This window comes from Aethalodelphis obliquidens, unplaced genomic scaffold, assembly GCF_003676395.1.
Source record: "Aethalodelphis obliquidens isolate GAN/ISIS:26980383/991018 unplaced genomic scaffold, ASM367639v1 scaffold53, whole genome shotgun sequence".
In the NCBI taxonomy this organism is placed as follows: Eukaryota; Metazoa; Chordata; class Mammalia; order Artiodactyla; family Delphinidae; genus Aethalodelphis; species Aethalodelphis obliquidens.
Genome location: NW_020837997.1, coordinates 5,977,737 through 5,996,331, shown reverse-complemented (window position 1 = coordinate 5,996,331; position 18,595 = coordinate 5,977,737). Strand labels below are relative to the sequence as shown.

Sequence of the window (18,595 nt, the reverse complement as noted above, 5' to 3'; positions counted from 1 at the left end):
TGCTCAGAACGGGGCACAGAGGTGTCAGCCGCTGCCCCTGGCATGGTGGGTGGTTCTGGCAAACTGGAGATCCCAGCTGGATCCCCACACCCTGTAGTTGAAAGGCTCCCCTGAAGTTGTGTGGTTCAGGGCCCTGCCCCCATCTCTGCCTCAACTCCCCCGCCACGTGCCCTGACACCCTGTGCGGGTTTGCTAGGGCTGCTGTGACAACATAGCCCAGACTGGGCTCTGACAACAGAAATGTATTATCTCCCAGTTCTAGAGGCCCAGAGCCTAAGATCAAAGTGTCAGCAGGGTTGGTTCCTTCCTCTTCCCTGGCTTCCGGTGGTTTGCCAGCAATCCCTGGCTTGTAGACGCATCACCCCGATCTCTGCTTCCGTCTTCACGTGGCGTTCTCCTTGGTGGTTGGGGGGGGTGTCCAAATATCCCCTTTTTATAAGGACACCAGTCTGACTGAATTAGGGTCCACCCTAATGACCTCATTCATTTTAACTTGACTACCTCTTTATCTCCAAAGAAGATCCCATTCTGAGGTGCTGGGGGATAGGATGCCAGTGTATCTTTTTAGGGGGGGGGGACACAATTCCATTCATCCCAAGGCCTCCGGGGTAGTCAGGCCTGGGCCTCCCAGGTGGCTCCCACCTCTCCACGTCTGACCTCACCTCCTCGCTTAGGTGAGCACCAGGCAGCAGGTAAAACTCCCCAGGGCCGAGTGGGCATGCACAGGCCAGGACGAGAGGGAACAGAAGCTGCAGTGCCCAGTTCCCCCTACTGCAGCCCCGAGGTGCAGACAGTTCTGGGGGTGCCTGGGGCTTTCTGGAGGAGCTGCTCCAGGGAAGGGGCTTCAGGGAGCAGCAGGCAGCCCATGGGGAACACTTTCTGTGCCCCTGAGGCAATGGTGCCCAGCCTGTGTGGGCCAGGCTTGGGCCCCAGGTCACAGGGCAGACGCCCCGTCCAGCTGCCCCCACCACCATCCTTGTGTTCATCTGGTCAATATTTGTTTGAGGACCTACTGCACGTCTAGGCACCAAGGGACGGCCTCGGGAGCTTCCATTCTCCGGGGGCTACAAAGGAAATCCACGAGCGGACAAGTCAGATCACACAGCAGTGACGTGATTGGTGGGGATGGTGGTGACAGTTCGGCCCAGGACACTCTGTACTCGCTATGCACCAGGCATGGCCCTGTGTGTTTCGCGGGTATGAATTCATCTTGTCGTGCAGCTACCCTATGAGGTAGCCCCATTTTACCGAGAGGAAGATGGAGACATGGGAGGTTATGGGATGGCGGGGACGGGACAAACGGGCACCGAACGCAAGGTGCTCTGGTGTGGGGTGGCTGAGGCCCACTCACATCTCTGAGGAGGGGACATGAGCTGAGATCGAAGGGGCACAGGCCAAAACTGCATGGTGGGAAGCAACATGGCTGGAGCAGTGGGAAAGGGGCAAGAGCCGGGTGTGCGTGACCTCCTGGGCTGTGGAGTGGGAACCTCGGCAGGGATTTAAGCCGGGGAGCAATGTGTCGAGATTTTTTTTTTTTTTTTTTTCGGCCGTGCCGAGCAGCTCGTGGGATCTTAGTTCCTCGAACCTGGGCCCTCGGCAGTGAAAGCACCGAGTCCTAACCACTGGACCACCAGGGAATTCCCGGCGTCTTTAAAAAGTCCCTCTGGGGCTTCCCTGGCGGTGCAGTGGTTGAGAGTCCGCCTGCCGATGCAGGGGACACGGGTTCGTGTTCCGGTCCGGGAAGATCCCACATGCTGCGGAGCGGCTGCGCCCGTGAGCCATGGCCGCTGAGCCTGCGCGTCCGGAGCCTGTTCTCCACAACGGGAGAGGCCACAACAGTGAGAGGCCCGCGTACCGCAAAAAAAAAAAAAGTCCCTCTGTGGAAACAACCTAAGTGTCCATCAGTGATGAATGGATAGGGAATTGCCTGGCGGGCCAGTGGTTAGGACTGCTTGCTTTCACTGCCGAGGGCATGGGTTCAATCCCTGGTCAGGAAACTAAGATCCCGCAAGCTGCCCAGCGCGGCCAAAACAAAAACCGAAAACTTTGACATCTACACACTACTACATATAAAATAGATAACTACTAAGGACCCTCTATAGCACAGGGAACTTTACCCAATGCTCTGTAATGGCCTATATGGGAAAAGACTCTAAAAAAGAGTGGATACAGGTATAAATGATTCACTTTGCTGTACACCTGAAATTAACACAACATTGTAATCAACTATACTCCAATAAAAAATTTTTAGGACTTCCCTGGTGGCGCAGTGGTTGAGAATCCACCTGCCAATGCAGAGGACACAGGTCCGATCCCTGGTCCGGGAAGATCCCACATTGCCGCGGAGCAGCTAAGCCCGTGCGCCACAACTACTGAAGCCCGTGGCACCGGGAGCCCGTGCTCTGCACCAAGAGAAGCCACCGCAGTGAGAAGCACGTGCACCAGAACTAGAGAAAGCCTGTGCGCAGCAACGAAGACCCAACGCAGCCCCCAAGAAATTTTTTTTCAATTTTTTTTTTTTTAATGATGAATGGGTAAACGAAATGTGGTCTGGCTGTACAGTGGAATATTACTCAACCAGAAAGAGGAATAACTGACACAGGCTACAACACGGGTGAACCTCAAAGACATTTTGCTGAGTGAAAGAAGCCACACACAAAAGGCCACAGATTGTGTGGGGATGAGCCAAAAAGTCCGTTCGCATTTGTCCATAACTTCTTATGGAAAAACCCAACCGAACTTTTTGGCCAACACGATATGACTCCATGCATAGGAGATGCCCAGAACAGGCAAATGCTTAGAGACAGAAAGTAGATGAGTGGTCGCCAGGGCCTGAGGGGAGAGGGGAGAGGGAGTTCTTGATTAACGGGGTACCAAGTTTCCGTTTGGGGTGATACAAACGTTTTGGAAATAGATGGCAGTGGTTGTGGCACGGTATTGAGAATGCAGTTAATGCCACTGAATTCTATACTTAAAAACCGTTAAATGATGAGTTTTATGTTACACACACACACCCACACACACACATATATATATATATATATATAAAATACCATAATTTTTTTAAAGATCCCTCTGGCTGCCAGTGGCAGGTGAGGGGAGGTGGGGGGAGCCTGGGCTGCAGGAGTGAGAAGGGCTGGAGGGCTGCTGGGAAGAGGTCAGGGCCGTTTGGTAGAGATGGTGATGCCCAGGTCTGGAGGGGGGCTGCCGTGGATGGACAGGTGGATGCTGGGGTGTTCTGGAGATGCAGACCCAGGACTTACTCCTGAACTGGCTGTGGGGGCGAGGGAAAGAGGAACCCAAGATTTTGACTCCTGGGGTTTTGGCCTAAGGACCTGGGAGGAGGGGGGGGGACCAGGCACTGAAATGGGGGACTGTGTCCAGTGTGGTCAGGCTCCAGATGCCTTGGAGACCCAGATGGAGGTGTAGACATGAGGAGAGAGGCGGGGCTGGGACGCAGATGTGGCAGTCGTCCCGGTACAGATGGTGTCTAAAGCCATGAGGCTGGTTGGATCCCTGAGGCGGGGTGTGGACGGGCAAGAGGCCTGGGGTCCTGGGGTCCCGGGCTGCAGCCCGGGAGGAGGAGAGGAGCCGCCTCCTTCAGATGGATCCTCCCCCGGCCCTGACTCTCGCTGTGCTGTGACGGCACCCTCTGATGGGTCCCTTGCCGGTCTACCGTGTGTGTAGACTGTTGTCCTTACCAGAACCCTGCAGATCCGAGGTTGCATGAGTGGGGAGGACCCGCTCAGGGTCATGGGGCATGACATGGCAGGGTCCAGACCCACATTGGCCCGCTGCCCCCAGAGCCTGGCATCCAGCAGCCTCCCCAGCATTAACCAGACGCTAACCAGTTTAACTCCCTAAGGGAGAGCCAGGGAGGAGCTGCTAACCAGTTTAACTCTCTAGGGGAGAGTCAGGGAGGGGAGCAGCCATCAGCCTAGGGTCAGTCCCCCACCCCCCGCATCTGACCATGGCTGGAAGATGGGGTGCAGGAGAAATGAAGTGGTGAAGAATGCGCCCCCCCAAACCATGTAAAATTGTAAAGTGCTAGGAAATGAACCAAAACCCATCAAAGGCCCCATCTGGACAGGGTTGCGGGATAAGAGACAGTTGTGGGCTGAGGAAGTAGAGGGGGCAGTTTCCTGAAGGCTGGGCACTGGGGAGGGTGCAGAGAGCTGCTGCGGGTCAGGGTCGGGGAACAGGGCTGCAGGGCTGCCCTGTGAAACTACCTTCCCGTTTCACATGAGACGAGACAGGCCTGGAGGGAGGGAGGTCCTGCCCCATGAGCGAGCTGCCTTAATCTTTCTTGAGAACCTGTGCCGAGTCCCTGGCCTCAAGTTGCCCATGGTCTCGTGGGGAAGGTAATTTATACAAGAATGTAATTTCAGGTGCCGTGAATTTAAAATGGGGCTAAGGAATTCCCTGGCGGTCCAGGGGTTAGGACTCCGTGCTTCCATTGCAGGGGGTAAGGATTCGATCCCTGGTTGGGGAACTAAGACCCTGCATGCTGCGCGGCGTGGCCAAGAAACAAACAAACAAGGATGGAGCTGAAGGATGGCAAGTGAGGGTGGCGGGAGCGGTTAGGGTGGTCAGGGTAGGTCACTCTTCTGGGGTGACCTTGAGGTTGAGCCCTGAATGGTGAGAAGCTCCAGCAGGCGTTTGGGGATGCTGGGAGAGCATTCCAAGCAGAGGAGCAGCCCAGGCAAGGGCTCGGGCTGGAAGGAAGCTGGAGCTTCTGGGAACGGGCAGTGGGTAGGCTAGAGAGCATGGTGTTGCTGGGTCACCAGCGGCCTCTAGGCCCTGATGAGGAACAGAGACCCCAGGGGAGGGCAGAGTGGGAGGTTAATACTTGGATTTACATCATTAAATGGTCCCTTAGCACTGAGTGGAGGGCGTGCGTGGAGGCAGGGAGGCTGGGAGGAGGAGGCCAGGGCAAGCGTCCAGATGCAGCAGGATGGTGGCTTGGTCCTGGTGGTGGCAATGAGGGCCAGAAGTGGGCAGGTCGGTGAGATGCTTTGGAGGCAGAGCCCGTGGGACTTGCTGATGGAGTTTATGAAGGGGAGGGGAGGAGAGGAGTCAGGAATTGAGGATTTCTAGGTTTGGGTTCTGAGATTCATTCAACAAACATTCATTGCTGTGTGTCAGGCCTGTTCTAGAAGCAGGAGCAAGACAAAGCAATTCAACGATGTCACTGCCCAGTGCAGGGGCCCTTCCATAAAAGGGAGAAATATTTACGTCTGAACGAAGGCCCAAAGGGGGTGAGGGAGCAGAGGAAGAGGCCATGTGAATAAAGGGTGGACAGAAGATACATGCAGAGGAAGTGACAAGTGCAAAGGCCCTGGGGCAGGAGCTGGTGTGGTTGAGGAATAGCAGGAGTGGCTGGAGCAGAGGTGGGGACAGGGAATTACCTGGACTGGCGGATAGGCTTTCATTTTGTGGCGGGGGGGAAACAGTAGTCGGGGTTCTTTTGAGAGATTCCAAACTGGAAATAAGGGATTTGGAAAGTATTGGCTGGTCGGTGGTGTTGAGCCCGTAGGACAGGCTGGGGTGACGGTGGGAGAGGACAGACCACACTGGAGGACCGGTTAAAACACAGGTGCTGGGGAATTCCTTGTCGGTCCAGCGGTTAAGACTCTGTACTTCCACTTCAGGGGGCACGGGTTCGATCCCTGTTTGGGGAACTAAGATCCCACGTGCTGCGCCGGTGCGGTCAAAAAGCGAACAAACAAGAAAGCATGGGGTGCTGACCCTCCTCAGAGAATGTGCATTTCTAGCAAGTTCCTGGCCAGGCTGGTGCCCCTGGGCTGGGGCCATATCAGAGAACCGGGGTGTAGATAAAGCAAAGGATTAAAAGTAAAGATCTGGGGCTCCCCTGGTGGCGCAGTGGTTGAGAGTCCGCCTGCCAATGCAGGGGACACGGGTTCGTGCCCCGGTCCGGGAGGATCCCACGTGCCGTGGAGCGGCTAGGCCCGTGAGCCACGGCCGCTGGGCCTGCGCATCCGGAGCCTGTGCTCTGCAGCGGGAGAGGCCACGGCAGTGAGAGGCCCGCGTACCGGGAAAAAAAAAAAAAAGTAAAGATCTGGGTGTCCAGTCTCGAGAGGATCCAGGGGAGATGGAGGCAGTGAGAAGAGGAGAGGCCATGAGGGAGAAGAAGTGGGTCAGAACCCGGCTCTGTGCCCTCAGAGCCACTGTGCCTGAGGATGGGCAGACGGGGTGGGGTTGGAGAGAATTGCGGGGGTCGCCACACAACTTTCACCCCCCCCCTTCACCCTCCCTGGCCCCCCAGGGGCTGCACCCACCCCTCACCCTGCCTGCTTGTCTCTAGCTTACCCTGAAGTTTCCCCCTGAGAGGAAAGAGGGGACTCAGTCATCCCTGGTCCCTGATCTGTGGCACCAGCCAGCTGGATTCTAATTAGCTACCAGAGCCAGAGAAACGGGAAGCAGGGGACCAGGGGTGGGGACCTGGATTCCTGCCCGAGACCCAGAGGCCGCAAGCTACGGCCAAGACGCCTGGGTCCCCCACCCTGGACGCTGTGGTGGGTGAGAAAGCTGGGGTGGGGGAGACGAACAGGCAGGGTCTTGATTTCGGGTCGGGGAAGAGGCTTCCAGAGGGCTCTCCTCCTCCGTGATGGAGGGTCTGAGGCTTGCCTGGGTACAGGTGGGCCCTTCATAGCTGTGACAGCCTGAAGCGTTGCCCCAGCCACCCGAGGGGGGCTGTCAGACACCAGGAGGTGCTTCCAGGAGGTCCAAGATGCCCAGATGGGTGGGTCCATCCGTTGGGGTGGGAGTGGAGGGTGCCGTATAAGCCAGAGGCCTTGGAAGGAGTCAGCCTCTGGCCCAAGGGTGCAGCTTCTGTCAGATACGGCTGGCTCGGGCGGGTTCCATCGCCCAGCCCCTCCTGGGGCTGCAGGATGGAAGCCCTCAGCCACCAGCAGGAGGAGAGGGGACCGGCCCAAACACCCCTCCTACTAGGCCCGCTGGGGGTCGGCCGCGGCCCCCACCTCACTCTTCCTGTCCTCCCCAGACTGGTGGGCCAGGCCGTGGTACCCACCTGGTGATGCGGGGCGAGGCCGCCCGCACAGGCCACTGAGAGCCCCGGACGCGCCCCAGCCGCCACCATGGCCCGCCTGGCCGCCGTGCTCTGGAGTCTCTGCGTCACTGCCGTCCTGGTCACCTCGGCCACCCAAGGTAGGTGCTGCTGGGGCTGGGGAGGGGCCGTGCCTGCAAATCCCTGCCAGGAGGGCAGATAAAACAGTGAAATACCTCCCGACCACTCGTTACAGTACCCGCTTCAGACCACCCAGAACCAGGCCAGAGGAAGACTTGGGGATCATGCCCCCTAGCACCACCAAGGGGTCCCCGGATCAGCCCCTCACCCCCCAACCCAGAGCACCAGGGTCCATCCCACCAGGGGTCCTAGAGCCTGGGATTCGGGATGTGGCCTCCCGGGACCGGGACAGGCCTTCCTGGTGAGCCGATGCTCTTCTGTCTTGTGTGTGTCTCTCTCAGTGTGATTACATCTCCGAGGCTCTCGCTGGGAAGAAGGTTTAATTAAAGCATGCCCGCTGACGTTTATTTAAAAACAACTAATTACCCGGCTCGGCCCTATGCCGTTCCCGGGATCCTGCACACACCACAATTAGTGCCCCGAGCCTGCCCGCCCACCCTCACCGATTACTCAATTACAATCCCCATGGTGGGCCCAGGCGGGGGCAAGGGCAGGGTGGGAAGAGAGGAGGCCCGCTAGCCTCGCCCTCGCCCTGGCTGTGCCCCCTGCCTGCCCCTCCCAGCCCTGTCTGGAGGGCACTCATGGTGGACCCTGCTCCCCATGGCTGCCTCATACAGCCCCACCCTCCGGGGAGCCACAGAGGTGAAGGGGGCATTGTTCAGCCGTGTCACAGGGCCTTGGCACTGCTTCAGCCAGCTGGCACCCTCCCCTCCCCCAGCACCCATGTTCTCTACCTATCCAGGTCCTGCCCCACAGCGCCAGCTGGCCTGCGAGGGGCTGCTTCCACCCCCAGACCCATCCAAGCCAGCCCTCCACCCCCGGCCTCCTTCCCGGGCCCAGGAAGGGCTAAAATTAGCTGCGGAAGCAGATGATGCTAGAGGAACGCACGTAAAACTTGCCCGCAAGTGGGACTCAACTCATCCCAAAATACCCCGAGGGCCTAGCTGCCAACCCCATTGGGCCCCCAGGTGGCATTGGAGGCACTAGATCTGGAAAAAGGGGCCCATTTGGCCCTGCTGCCATCATGCACTGGTGCCTTCTCTTCATCTACAAGTGACAGTCCCCACATTGGAGCCCAGGGCCACTCTGTGCATCCCCCCTTCTCTCTGACACCCTGCAAGGCTTGGTTGGGACCAGTGTCCAAGAAGGTGGCTGCCCCAGCAGGCATGGACGGTACTGAGCCCACTCTGTCCAACAGAGACTAGCTGCCTTGATCATGTGAATGATAATAGTAATCAGTGGCTTGCCATCTCACTATGTACCGTGTGCACTGCAACCCTCTGCATGGATCTGTGAGATAGGCGTTATCAGCTCCTTAGGGAAAGAAACGGGGGCACAGAGGTGGTCAGTGACTGGACGAGGCCACCAGCCAGGGAGTGGCCAAGCCGGGATTTAAACCCCAGCCAGGGACTTCCCTGGTGGCGCAGTGGTTAAGAATCCGCCTGCCAATGCAGGGGACACAGGTTCGAGCCCTGGTCCGGGAAGATCCCACATGCCGCAGAGCAACTAAGCCCGTGTACCACAACTACTGAGCCTGCGCTCTAGAGCCCGCGTGCCACAACTACTGAGCCCATGTGCCACAACTACTGAAGCCCGCGCGCCTAGGGCCCGTGCTCCACGACAAGAGAAGCCACCACAACGAGAAGCCTGCGCACCACAACAAAGAGTAGCCCCCACTCACCGCAACTAGAGGAATCCCGCGCACAGCAACGAAGACCCAACGCAGCCAAAAATAAATAAATAAATTTATACAAATAAATAAACAAACAAACTCTGGCCATCTGGCTTCTGAGTCCCAGCTCTCAGTCTCCGAATGGCATGGGATGGAGACTGACGTGTGACAATGCAACCCCTCTGAGGGCAGGGCATGCCCGTGGCAAGTTCTTTCATTGTCATGGCAACCCTGGGAGGTTTCCTAGGTGAAAGCAAGGAGGCCCCTCCCTGTGACGTCCTCCCGGAGCACAGCACCATGCACAGCACCTCCTTCAAGAACATTTTCTAGCACGGAATCCTCCCAGTACAGCCCTGGGCTGTGGTGGCCCATTTTACAGATCCAGAAACTGAGGCCTGGTGAGGCTCCAGCAGTGGCTGTCCAGGCTGTAGTGTGCATCAGAACCACTGGTGGGTGTATCCATCCAAAGGCTCCTGGTTTCATCCCCAAGATTCTGATTCAGCAGGCCTGGGTCGGGGGGCCCAGAATCTACATTCTGAACATGATGGGTACGCTGCTGATTCCTGGGACACACCAGGAGAAGCCCTGGTCCAAGGGACACACCTGGTCTGTCAGCTGGGAAGTGGCAAAGCCAGACTCTGTGGTTTCTTCCAGAACATGAGCGTGTTCCCTCCCGCACCATCTCTGGACCTTGCATGGGGCGATGTGAAGTTAGGGAAGTGCACCAGGCCACCCTTACCTCTGACACTAACTGCGAGTCTGGGGGTCCCCCAGACCACCCCCAGCTTTGATGATTTGCCTGAACGATTCACAGAATTCAGAAACACCCTTATACTCGTGGTTATAGTTTATTACAGTGAACAGATACAGATTAAAATCAGCCAAGAGAGGGCTTCCCTGGTGGCGCAGTGGTTGGGAGTCCGCCTGCCGATGCAGGGGACGCGGGTTCATGCCCCGGTCCGGGAAGATCCCACATGCCGCGGAGCGGCTGCGCCCGTGAGCCACGGCCGCTGAGCCTGCGCTTCCGGAGCCTGTGATCCGCAACGGGAGAGGCTGCAACAGTGAGAGGCCCGCGTACCGCAAAAAAAAAAAGAAATCAGCCAAGAGAAGCGCACCATCCAGGAAAGTTCCAGGCGGTCCACTCCCAGTGCAGTCACGGGCAGCAGGAACTCTCCTGACAACGATAAGTGACAACATGCATGTTGTCCGGCCAACCCAGGAAGCTCCCCTGAGCCTTGGTGTCCAGAGTCTTTGCCGGGGCTCAGTCGCGTAGACATGGCTGACCTCAGCCTCCAGCCCCTCCAGAGGTCAGCTGATACCGCGTGGCCCCAAGTGCCTGCCTGAAGCCACATCGTGAGTGTACTAGTTTGCTGGGGCTGCTGTGACAAAATACCACAGACCGGGAGCCTTAAGCAGTAGAGATGTAGTTCCTCCCAGTTCTGGAGGCTAGACATCCAAGGTCAAGGCGTCGGCAGGGTTGGTTCCTTTTGAAGGTCACAAGGGAAGCATCGGTTCCCGCACTCGCTGGGCTTCGGTTACCTGGCCCACTCCTTACACCCATCAGGCATCTTCCACTAAGGGCTCCCTCAGGGCCTTCGCACTGGCTGTTCCCCCTGCCTGGAATGCTGTTCCCCAGCACCCGCATGGCCCCTCTCCTTGGTTTGTAGATGGCCATCTTCTCCCTGTGTCTCCACATCGTCTTCACTCTGTACGTGCCTCTAGGTCCAAATTTCCCCTTTTTATAAGGACACCGTTCCTATTGGATTAGGACCCCATAGGGCCCTATTAATGGCCCACCTTAATGACCTCATTTTAATCTGATTACCTCTGTGAAGAAGCCATCTCCAAATTCGACCACATTCTCAGGTCCTGAGGGTTAGGGCTTGATTTCAGCATTTGAATTTGGGGAGGGGGAAGACCCAGTTCAACCCATGACAGTTAGCACAGGCTGCCTGGCGTGGCTCAAGGCCCCCAGGCAAACAAAGACACTCTTCTCAAGCAGGACACTTCAGGGGCGTAGAGGGCACCGCCCCGGAGCCGAGGCAAAGGCCAGACTCTCCTTGGGCCAGGTTCATGGCCTTACTGCACAGGTGGGCACACTGAGAAGCCCATTTTACAGATGAGTAAACTGACGTTCATACGGTCCGCAGCCCAATACAGTGAAGCTGGAGGTGGCGCCTCTTCAGCGGGGGTCTTCCCTCCCTTCCTGGGCCCGGGTGTGACTCTCTCCCCCTCCTCCCTGCAGGCCTGAGCCGGGCCGGGCTCCCGTTCGGGCTGATGCGCCGTGAGCTGGCATGCGAAGGCTACCCCATCGAGCTGCGGTGCCCAGGCAGCGACGTCATCATGGTGGAGAACGCCAACTACGGGCGCACAGATGACAAGATCTGCGACGCTGACCCTTTCCAGATGGAGAACGTGCAGTGCTATCTGCCAGACGCCTTCAAGATCATGTCCCAGAGGTAAGGGTCCCCACCCTGCGGGGCTCCTGGAAGATGGGGTGGCAGCAGTCCCTGGGGTCAATAAGGTGCCTGTCCTCCATGCGCCCCTGGTCAGCACATCCCGTGCACCTTTAGTCTTCCTTTTATGCATTCGACCCATGTTTCCTGAGCAATTACTAGGGGCCGGGTCCCATGCAAACAGCAAATAAGACCCAGCCCATGCCCTGCCAGCCTGTCACCTCCCCAACCTGTACCCTCTGCCACAAGCCCGTTGCCTCCAGAAGCTCATCCTGAGATTGGTGGGGGCTTGCAGAGTAAACGCCGTGGCGGGACAGAGTGAGATGTCATGGGAACTGACAGACAGCCCAGAGGTCTGGTCAGGCTTCCCTGAGGAGGTGACAGTTGAACACAGATGGCAGAGGTGTATGTGCTTGTGAATGTCAGAGAGAACGTGTGTGAGAATGTGAGGGAGGGAGTGTGAAGACTGTTTATGTCTGTAAGTGTGTGAGTGTGGGGTGCATGTGTGCAAAGCTGCAGAAGGCTCTTTCACACTCACACCCGCACCACCTAGAGCTGGTCAGCTCTTCCTTCAAATTATACCCTGATGTGACCGCCACTTCCACCACCAAGCCCCCCGGGACTGCTACAGTATCTTCTGCCCCCTCTCCTTGCCTGCTATAGTCTGTTCCCCCCCCATAGCAGCCAGAGAGTGCTTGTGAGCACCTGAGTCAGGTCCCGTCCCTCCTCAGATCACAGCTCTCCTTGGCTCCAACCTCACGCAGAGCAAAAGCCTAAGTCCTCCCCTGAGGCCCCCAAGGCCCTACACGTTCTGCCCTGTCCTCTCCCGGCCCTCACCTCCTCCACACACCTCCTCACTCGCTGGGCTTCAGTTACCTGGCCCACTCCTTACACCCATCCGGCATCTTCCACTAAGGGCTCCCTCAGAGCCTTTGCACTGGCTGTTCCCCCTGCCAGGAATGCTGTTCCCCAACACCCGCATGGCCCCTCCCTCTCCTTACTCAGGGATTTTTTATTTTTTTATTTTTTATTTTTTGCGGTACGCAGGCCTCTCACTGTCGTGGCCTCTCCCGTTGCGGAGCACAGGCTCCGCACGCGCAGGCTCAGCGGCCATGGCTCACGGGCCCAGCCGCTCCGCGGCATGTGGAATCTTCCCGGACCGGGGCCCGAACCCGTGTCCCCTGCACCGGCAGGCGGACTCTCAACCACTACGCCACCGGGGAAGCCCCAGGGATTTTTTGTTTTTACCTAACTAACCTCTCAGCGAGGCCTGCCTGACCACCCTCTAAAATCACAGCAACCCGGCCCCCGCCCCTGCCACTTCCCAACCCCTTCCCTGCGTTCTCTCTCTCCTAGTCCTGACTTCCATCCACAGTCCCATTGGCTATTTCGCCTCTTTATCGTGTCTTTTTTTATGTCTTCCCTCACTAGGCTGTCAGCCCCACAGGGAAAGGGAGTTTTGTCTGTCACCGCTGTGTCCACAGCCAGATACACCACAGGCGCTCACTGAATTTTTGCCAAACGCCTGAGAGAATGCAGGGTTCACTCCAGGATCCTGAGCATAAAACTGGAAAAGGGAAGGAGGCCTGGGGCCAGCTCTACAGCTCCTTGGGGATGCTAGAGTATGTCACTGGGTGGGGTTACTGAAATCCTCCTGAGAGTTTTGGGCAGGAGACAGGCGTGATCAGGTGGGTGGGCCAGGCCAGAACCGCTTCATCCCCTCCCTCCCACTGTTTCTCTCCCGCACATCGGGAATTCTGTGGCGGTCCGGGGGTTAGGACTGTGCTCTCTCACTGCTGAGGGTCTGGGTTCAGTCCCTGGTCAGGAAACTAAGATCCCACAAGCTGCACAGAGCGGCAAAAAAAAAAAAAAAAAAAGGAAATAATCAAACATCCATTCCCCTCCAGCAATCTTGTCCCTCTTCCCCGCTTCCCGTCTCCTGACACCCCTGCATGGACAGTCCCAGTCCAGCCTCTCTCTCCTCCTACCTCCTGCCTCCAAATTCTCCCTGCCCACTTCACTCCGCACTGGCCTCAGGGTCCGTGATGTTCTCCGCCATGTGCCCAAGTACGTAGCACAGCGACTGACCCAGTTCCGACGCTCGTGGGGTCTCAGTCCTAGAGGGGTGACACTGAGCAGGGTGGTCACGGGGGCTGAGGGATTCTGATGAGGCCACACCTGGAGGCTCTTCATATTAGTTAGGGTCCAGCTCCACTACTCTGACGGAGACCCCCCCAGGAAAAACACAGTGACCTGAACAAGATCAGAACTGGAAAGGCCCTCAGCACCCGCTTCTCTCTGTCTCAGCGCTGCAACCCACCCCACCCCCGCTCCCACCTCCTGGGCCAGAACTCAGTTACGGGCACTTCCTGGGCACTTCCTCCCAGCTGCACGGGAGGCTGGGACATGCAGTCTCCAGCTGGAAAGCCAGCGTTTTTGTGTTTTTCTTTTTGTTTTCATCTTTAACGGAGGTGAAATCCACAGAAGATAAAATTCACCATTTTAAAGTGAACAATTCAGTGGCGTTAATGACATTCACAATATTGTACAACCTCTGCCTCCGTCTAGTTCCAGAACATTTTCATCACCTCAAAAGGAAACTCCGTCGCCCTTAGCAGTCACTCCCCGTTCCCCGCCCTCCCCTGAGTTCCTGGCAACCCTAATCTACTTTCCGTCTCTGAATTTGCCTGTTTTGGACATTTCATATAAATAGAACCGTAAAACACGTGGCTCCTGTGGCTGGCTTCTTTCACTGAGCGTGATGTGTTTAGGGCTCGTCCACGTTGTAGTGTGTATTAGAGCTTCCTTCCTTTTTACGGCTGAATAATATTCTATCGTATGGATGTACCGTGTTTTGTTTATCCACTCATTTGTCGATGGGTTGTCTCCACCTTTTGGTGATTGTGTAAATGATGCTGCTATGAACATTCGTGTACAAGAATTCGTACAGGGATACACCTGCAGTGTTACAGCTGGTGAAAGCACTTTGGGGACTAGAACTAGTTCTCTGGGTCATAGGTAACTAAGTCTCTGTTTAACCTTATGAGGTCAGTGTTATATTTTTAAAGAAGGGGGTTGAGGTGGGTGGGTATAAGCAGGTCCTCATGAGTTAAGCACTCATTGGTTAAGGGCAGGATGGAAGGGAAGGCACAGGAGCCCCCTCTGCCCTGTACCTGTCAGGAAGCTCCCCCAAACCACTTGAACACACCCACAGTCAAGTCACCGTTCTGCCCAGCCGAGACTTGGCCTGCTCCAGGGAAACGGAGACCTTGACCGTGGGAACGACGGCAAGAAACATCTTTTGTTGTCATTAACTAGGCCTCCTGTTACATGGTAGCCAGCCTCCTGAGAAGTTGACAGGGACTTGGGGGTGTTCCCCATGGGGAACCAAGGATGGCTTCAGCATGAGGTGAAGACTCTGCCCCTGTCCTGACTGCAGAGCCTCACAGCGGTGCTGTCCAAAGGGTAGGACATGTCAAGACATGGTCTGAGGTGGACACAGGCAAACGCTGTGAGCATTTCATTCATAGCATCTTTGCAAAGACACCACCTTGCGTGTATGGCTTCACATCTTACTCTTCTGTGAACGAAGTGGGGGCTTTATGGTCAATATAGGAAGAAAAAGGAAAAAAAAGGACATAATGGCACTGGTGACACTCAGGATGAAAGTGATGAAGTGTGGCTGGGGAAGCAGTTTATGGGGCCACCCCTCTGGCCCAGCCCTAAGCTTCATGCCATGCCAGGGCTTAGAAATAGAAGAATCCTATCTGGTAGGAGAGAGCAGGCAGGAAACAATGCCCACACAAGGTCCCTGGCGTGGTCTCCACAGTTCCTTCCCAATCTGGGGTTGTCCATTCCTCTCCTGACCCTGCCCCACCCCCCCCAGTTCCAGGCCTGTCTTTTGCCAGCTGCCCGTCTCTCCTCCACAGGTGTAACAACCGCACCCAGTGCGTGGTGGTCGCCGGCTCCGACGCCTTTCCCGATCCCTGTCCCGGGACCTACAAGTACCTGGAGGTGCAGTACGACTGTGTCCCCTACAGTGAGTCATCTTGTTCCTCATGCGGACGCGGGCCCTTCCCCCTTCCAGAAGCGAGTGAGGAGGAGACACCTTGAGCGCGCGCACACACACACACACACACAGGGCCAAGTCGGGGCCAGGCACACGGGGGACAGCTGGGCCTGCTCCCTCCCTCACACATTCTCTTCACCCAGACACCCTTGTCCACACTGGTGTCTGCCCCACCCACACCCCCACCCTCACAGACTCTGTCCCCATCCACTGGGCACCTTCTCCAACTCTTGTTACTCTGGCCTGCTCACCCTGCTTCTTCACATGCCCTTGGGCTTATTTATACACTCCAAGGCCACACCCACGTACTCCACTTGGCACACTTATATCTCTCCTCTCCTCTCCCTGGACCTTGACCTCGCTGCCCTCTAATTCCTCTGCCTCCCTGCTCTTCTCTCACCCCTTCCCTTCGTGACCCCCTCTTACACACCTGCTCTTCCCTCTCACTCACCCCCCTTTCTCTGAGTTCCCTTTCCTTTCTCTTGTCCCCCTCACCCCTCACGTGCCCCCAGTCCTGCCCCTTCCCAGTCCTGGAAGCTGGACTCTGTACTCATACGGAGGCAGACCACCCTCTGAGGCCTGGTGGCAGATCAGGTGTGAAGGGCTAGGGGCATCTTCCACAGATTCCTAACTCTTGGTTTGTTTGCCCGTTACCACAGTCGTACTTCCTGTCTGCAAAGGAAGTGCCACCATGTTGGACTGAGGGTGGCACCAGGAAGCCTGAGAAAGGTGATCTGGGGAGCCAGGGGCCTGCCATTCTTGCACCTGGCCAAGGGGAGCAAACAATGACAGGGTCTCTCCTCCTCAGCACCCCACCCTTAACGTGGCCCTTCTTTCCAGCCCTTACTCTTCCCTCCCTTTCCCCCATCATCCATCCCCTCCCCTGCACCCCCAGCTTCATGTAGGCAACCTAGAGGTAGGGCCTCCGGGCAGAGGCGGGAGGAGGCAGGGCCACCAGGGTGTCTGAGTGTGAGGGGGTAGGGGCGGGGGCGCAGGAGGCCCTGTGACTCTCCCTCCTCTCCCCTCCCACCCCAGCCTTCCCCCCTCTCCCCAACCTTTGATTTCTCCTCGCAGGTGACTGCAGATGTGCTGGGGGAGACGGGACGGCTTATGTGCTTCCATAACCTTCTTCTTTTACTCCTCACCCTTTCCTTTCAGCGACCAAGGCCTCCAGCCACTGCCTGAGAGGGACGCCCATCTGATCCTTGAAGCCTCCCCACAGCACTGGGGACACCGCCCAGCCCCATGGCTGGGGCAGCAGGGAAGGGGGGCAGGAGTTGGGGAGCGTAGCACAGTGGGGAAATCAGGCTGGGTTCGAGGCTCGGCCCCGGCCCTTGGGTTTTCTGGCTCTGAAACTTGAGCCAATGACGTAATTTCTCTGGGCCGCTGCAGAAGGAGGCGAAAGGCCAGGAGATCACGTGTGTGAAGCGCCTAACCCAGGGCTGGCCGCAGAGGCTGCTCCTGGTGACAGAGTGCTGGATGTAAACTCCTGCAGGGCAGAGGCCTCATCTTCACCCCCCTCCCAGCGCCCAGGCCCAAGCCTGGTTCAGGATGTGCTCAGTAATGCTTTGGGTGCCCTTTCGATCCAGCTGAACCTACACCTTCCTCTTTAATGGTGGGAGGGGAATCAAACACCTTCCCTGAGGTGTTGCCCGGAGTACAGAGAACGTGGGTCAAAGCTCCTTGTGCACCGTCAGCCGTAGGTGTGAGGGAAACGGTGCCTGCTTTTGATAGCCAGGTAGCCTCAGCCGTGTTGCTTCACTTCACTGGTCCCCTTTCCCCCTCTATAGACAGGGTTCTCGAAAGGCTGCCCGAGAGGTGCTTAGCACGGTTCCTGGCGCAGAGTAAGCGCCGGGCACTTGGTAGTTGTTGCTTTTCTTGTGACCCCCTCATCATGATTTTTACCAATTATTATAATTGCTATTGGTAATCAAAAATAAAACTAACAACAGATGACAAACCCAATTTCTCCTGAAGCAGGTAAGATAAAGGGCAGGAAAAAAAGAAATCCCCTGATCCAAGTGTCATCCAAAGTGGATACCGTGCAGGGAAAGGAGCAGGAAAAAAGTTAGAGGGTGTGGGGAGGAGAGGGGCTTAGAGACCTCCTGGAGCCAAACTCCAAGTGTGGGTGGGAGGGCGTGACCCTCAGAGAGCAGGAGGGCTCAGGGGATGGGCAGCCCCCAGTCTGATGGGAGAGAGCTAGCCTGAGCCCTGGGAGAGGCAGGGGCACACACGCATACACGCTCTCGTAGTCACAGACGTGAAGGATGTGTCTTGCGGGGGCTGAGCTAACTCCCGGTCCCAGAAGAAGAGGGCTGGTGTTACGAGGGTGATGGAAGCCACGCCGCAGAACAGGGAAGCCGGGCACTCACTTATCCCCCAGAGTTTCTCTGAGCACCTCCTGCGTACCAGGCCCTGGATGAGGCGCTGGGAAGGGAGCCAAACACTGCTCCACCAGAGAGGTGGCAGGAGAGCGAGGCCCTGGTCAGAGGTTCCTAAGGGGTCAGGGACACAGAGCCTGGAGGGGGCGTGCCCTGGGCAGCCATGTTGCCCTGGGCTTCAGAGGCTGGGGTGACCCCAGTGCTGGTCAGGGGTGGGTGCAGGGGCTACCGTGGGAAGGGAGCGGTGGGTGTGCAGGGCTCCCTGCCACACACACATACCGGACAGGCCCGACTAACACTGGATTTGCCTTGCAGCAGAGCACAGTCTAACCATGCCCCCTTCCTCCCCCAGGTGCCGCCCGCCCATCCCAACAGCGGGCTGGGGAGTGCCCGGCTCCTGGGCCCCCAGGGGGGAGCTGGGCAGAGAAACTGAGCCTCGGGCTTGCCCCGGGGGAGTGTGGGAGCGTGTCTGTGCCCCACCTGCTGTCCTGCCCCATCTGTGATGTCCCCCCCACCCCAGCCTCTTCCCTCTCTGCCTCTGTCTCCCCCTCCGGGCTCTTTGAGGCCCAGGGGGCTCTGCCTGTCTGCCTCTCCGTCATTCTGTGTCTGATGCTGCCACCCTCTCTGTGTGTTGGCTTGTTTGGGGTTCTGAGGGTTTGGGGAAACTCAGCTGGAGTCTTGCAAGGCCGGCACAGAAGGGGAAGGAGTCCAATGTGTTCTCTCTCATGAGGCTACCAGGCCCCAGGAGGCACTGAACCCCCTCCCCTGGGCCCCTGGTTCTAGCAGGAG

The 18,595-nt window shown here is 57.4% G+C and overlaps 1 protein-coding gene across 4 annotated transcripts in view; it reads left to right on the top strand.

Moving 5' to 3' along the window:
- Positions 1-18,595, top strand: part of ADGRL1 (adhesion G protein-coupled receptor L1) — a 44,995-nt gene that overhangs the window by 9,969 nt on the left and 16,431 nt on the right. For 3 of the 4 annotated variants that reach the window (XM_027084980.1, XM_027084978.1, XM_027084979.1), the window contains exons 2-4: positions 7,025-7,188; positions 11,146-11,359; positions 15,286-15,395. In XM_027084980.1, the coding sequence (XP_026940781.1) occupies positions 7,119-7,188; positions 11,146-11,359; positions 15,286-15,395 (394 nt within the window). In that variant the 5' untranslated portion in view covers positions 7,025-7,118. Of the gene's footprint in view, positions 1-7,024; positions 7,189-11,145; positions 11,360-15,285; positions 15,396-18,595 lie in introns of those variants that run through there. The other variant, XM_027084981.1, reaches the window with a different exon arrangement.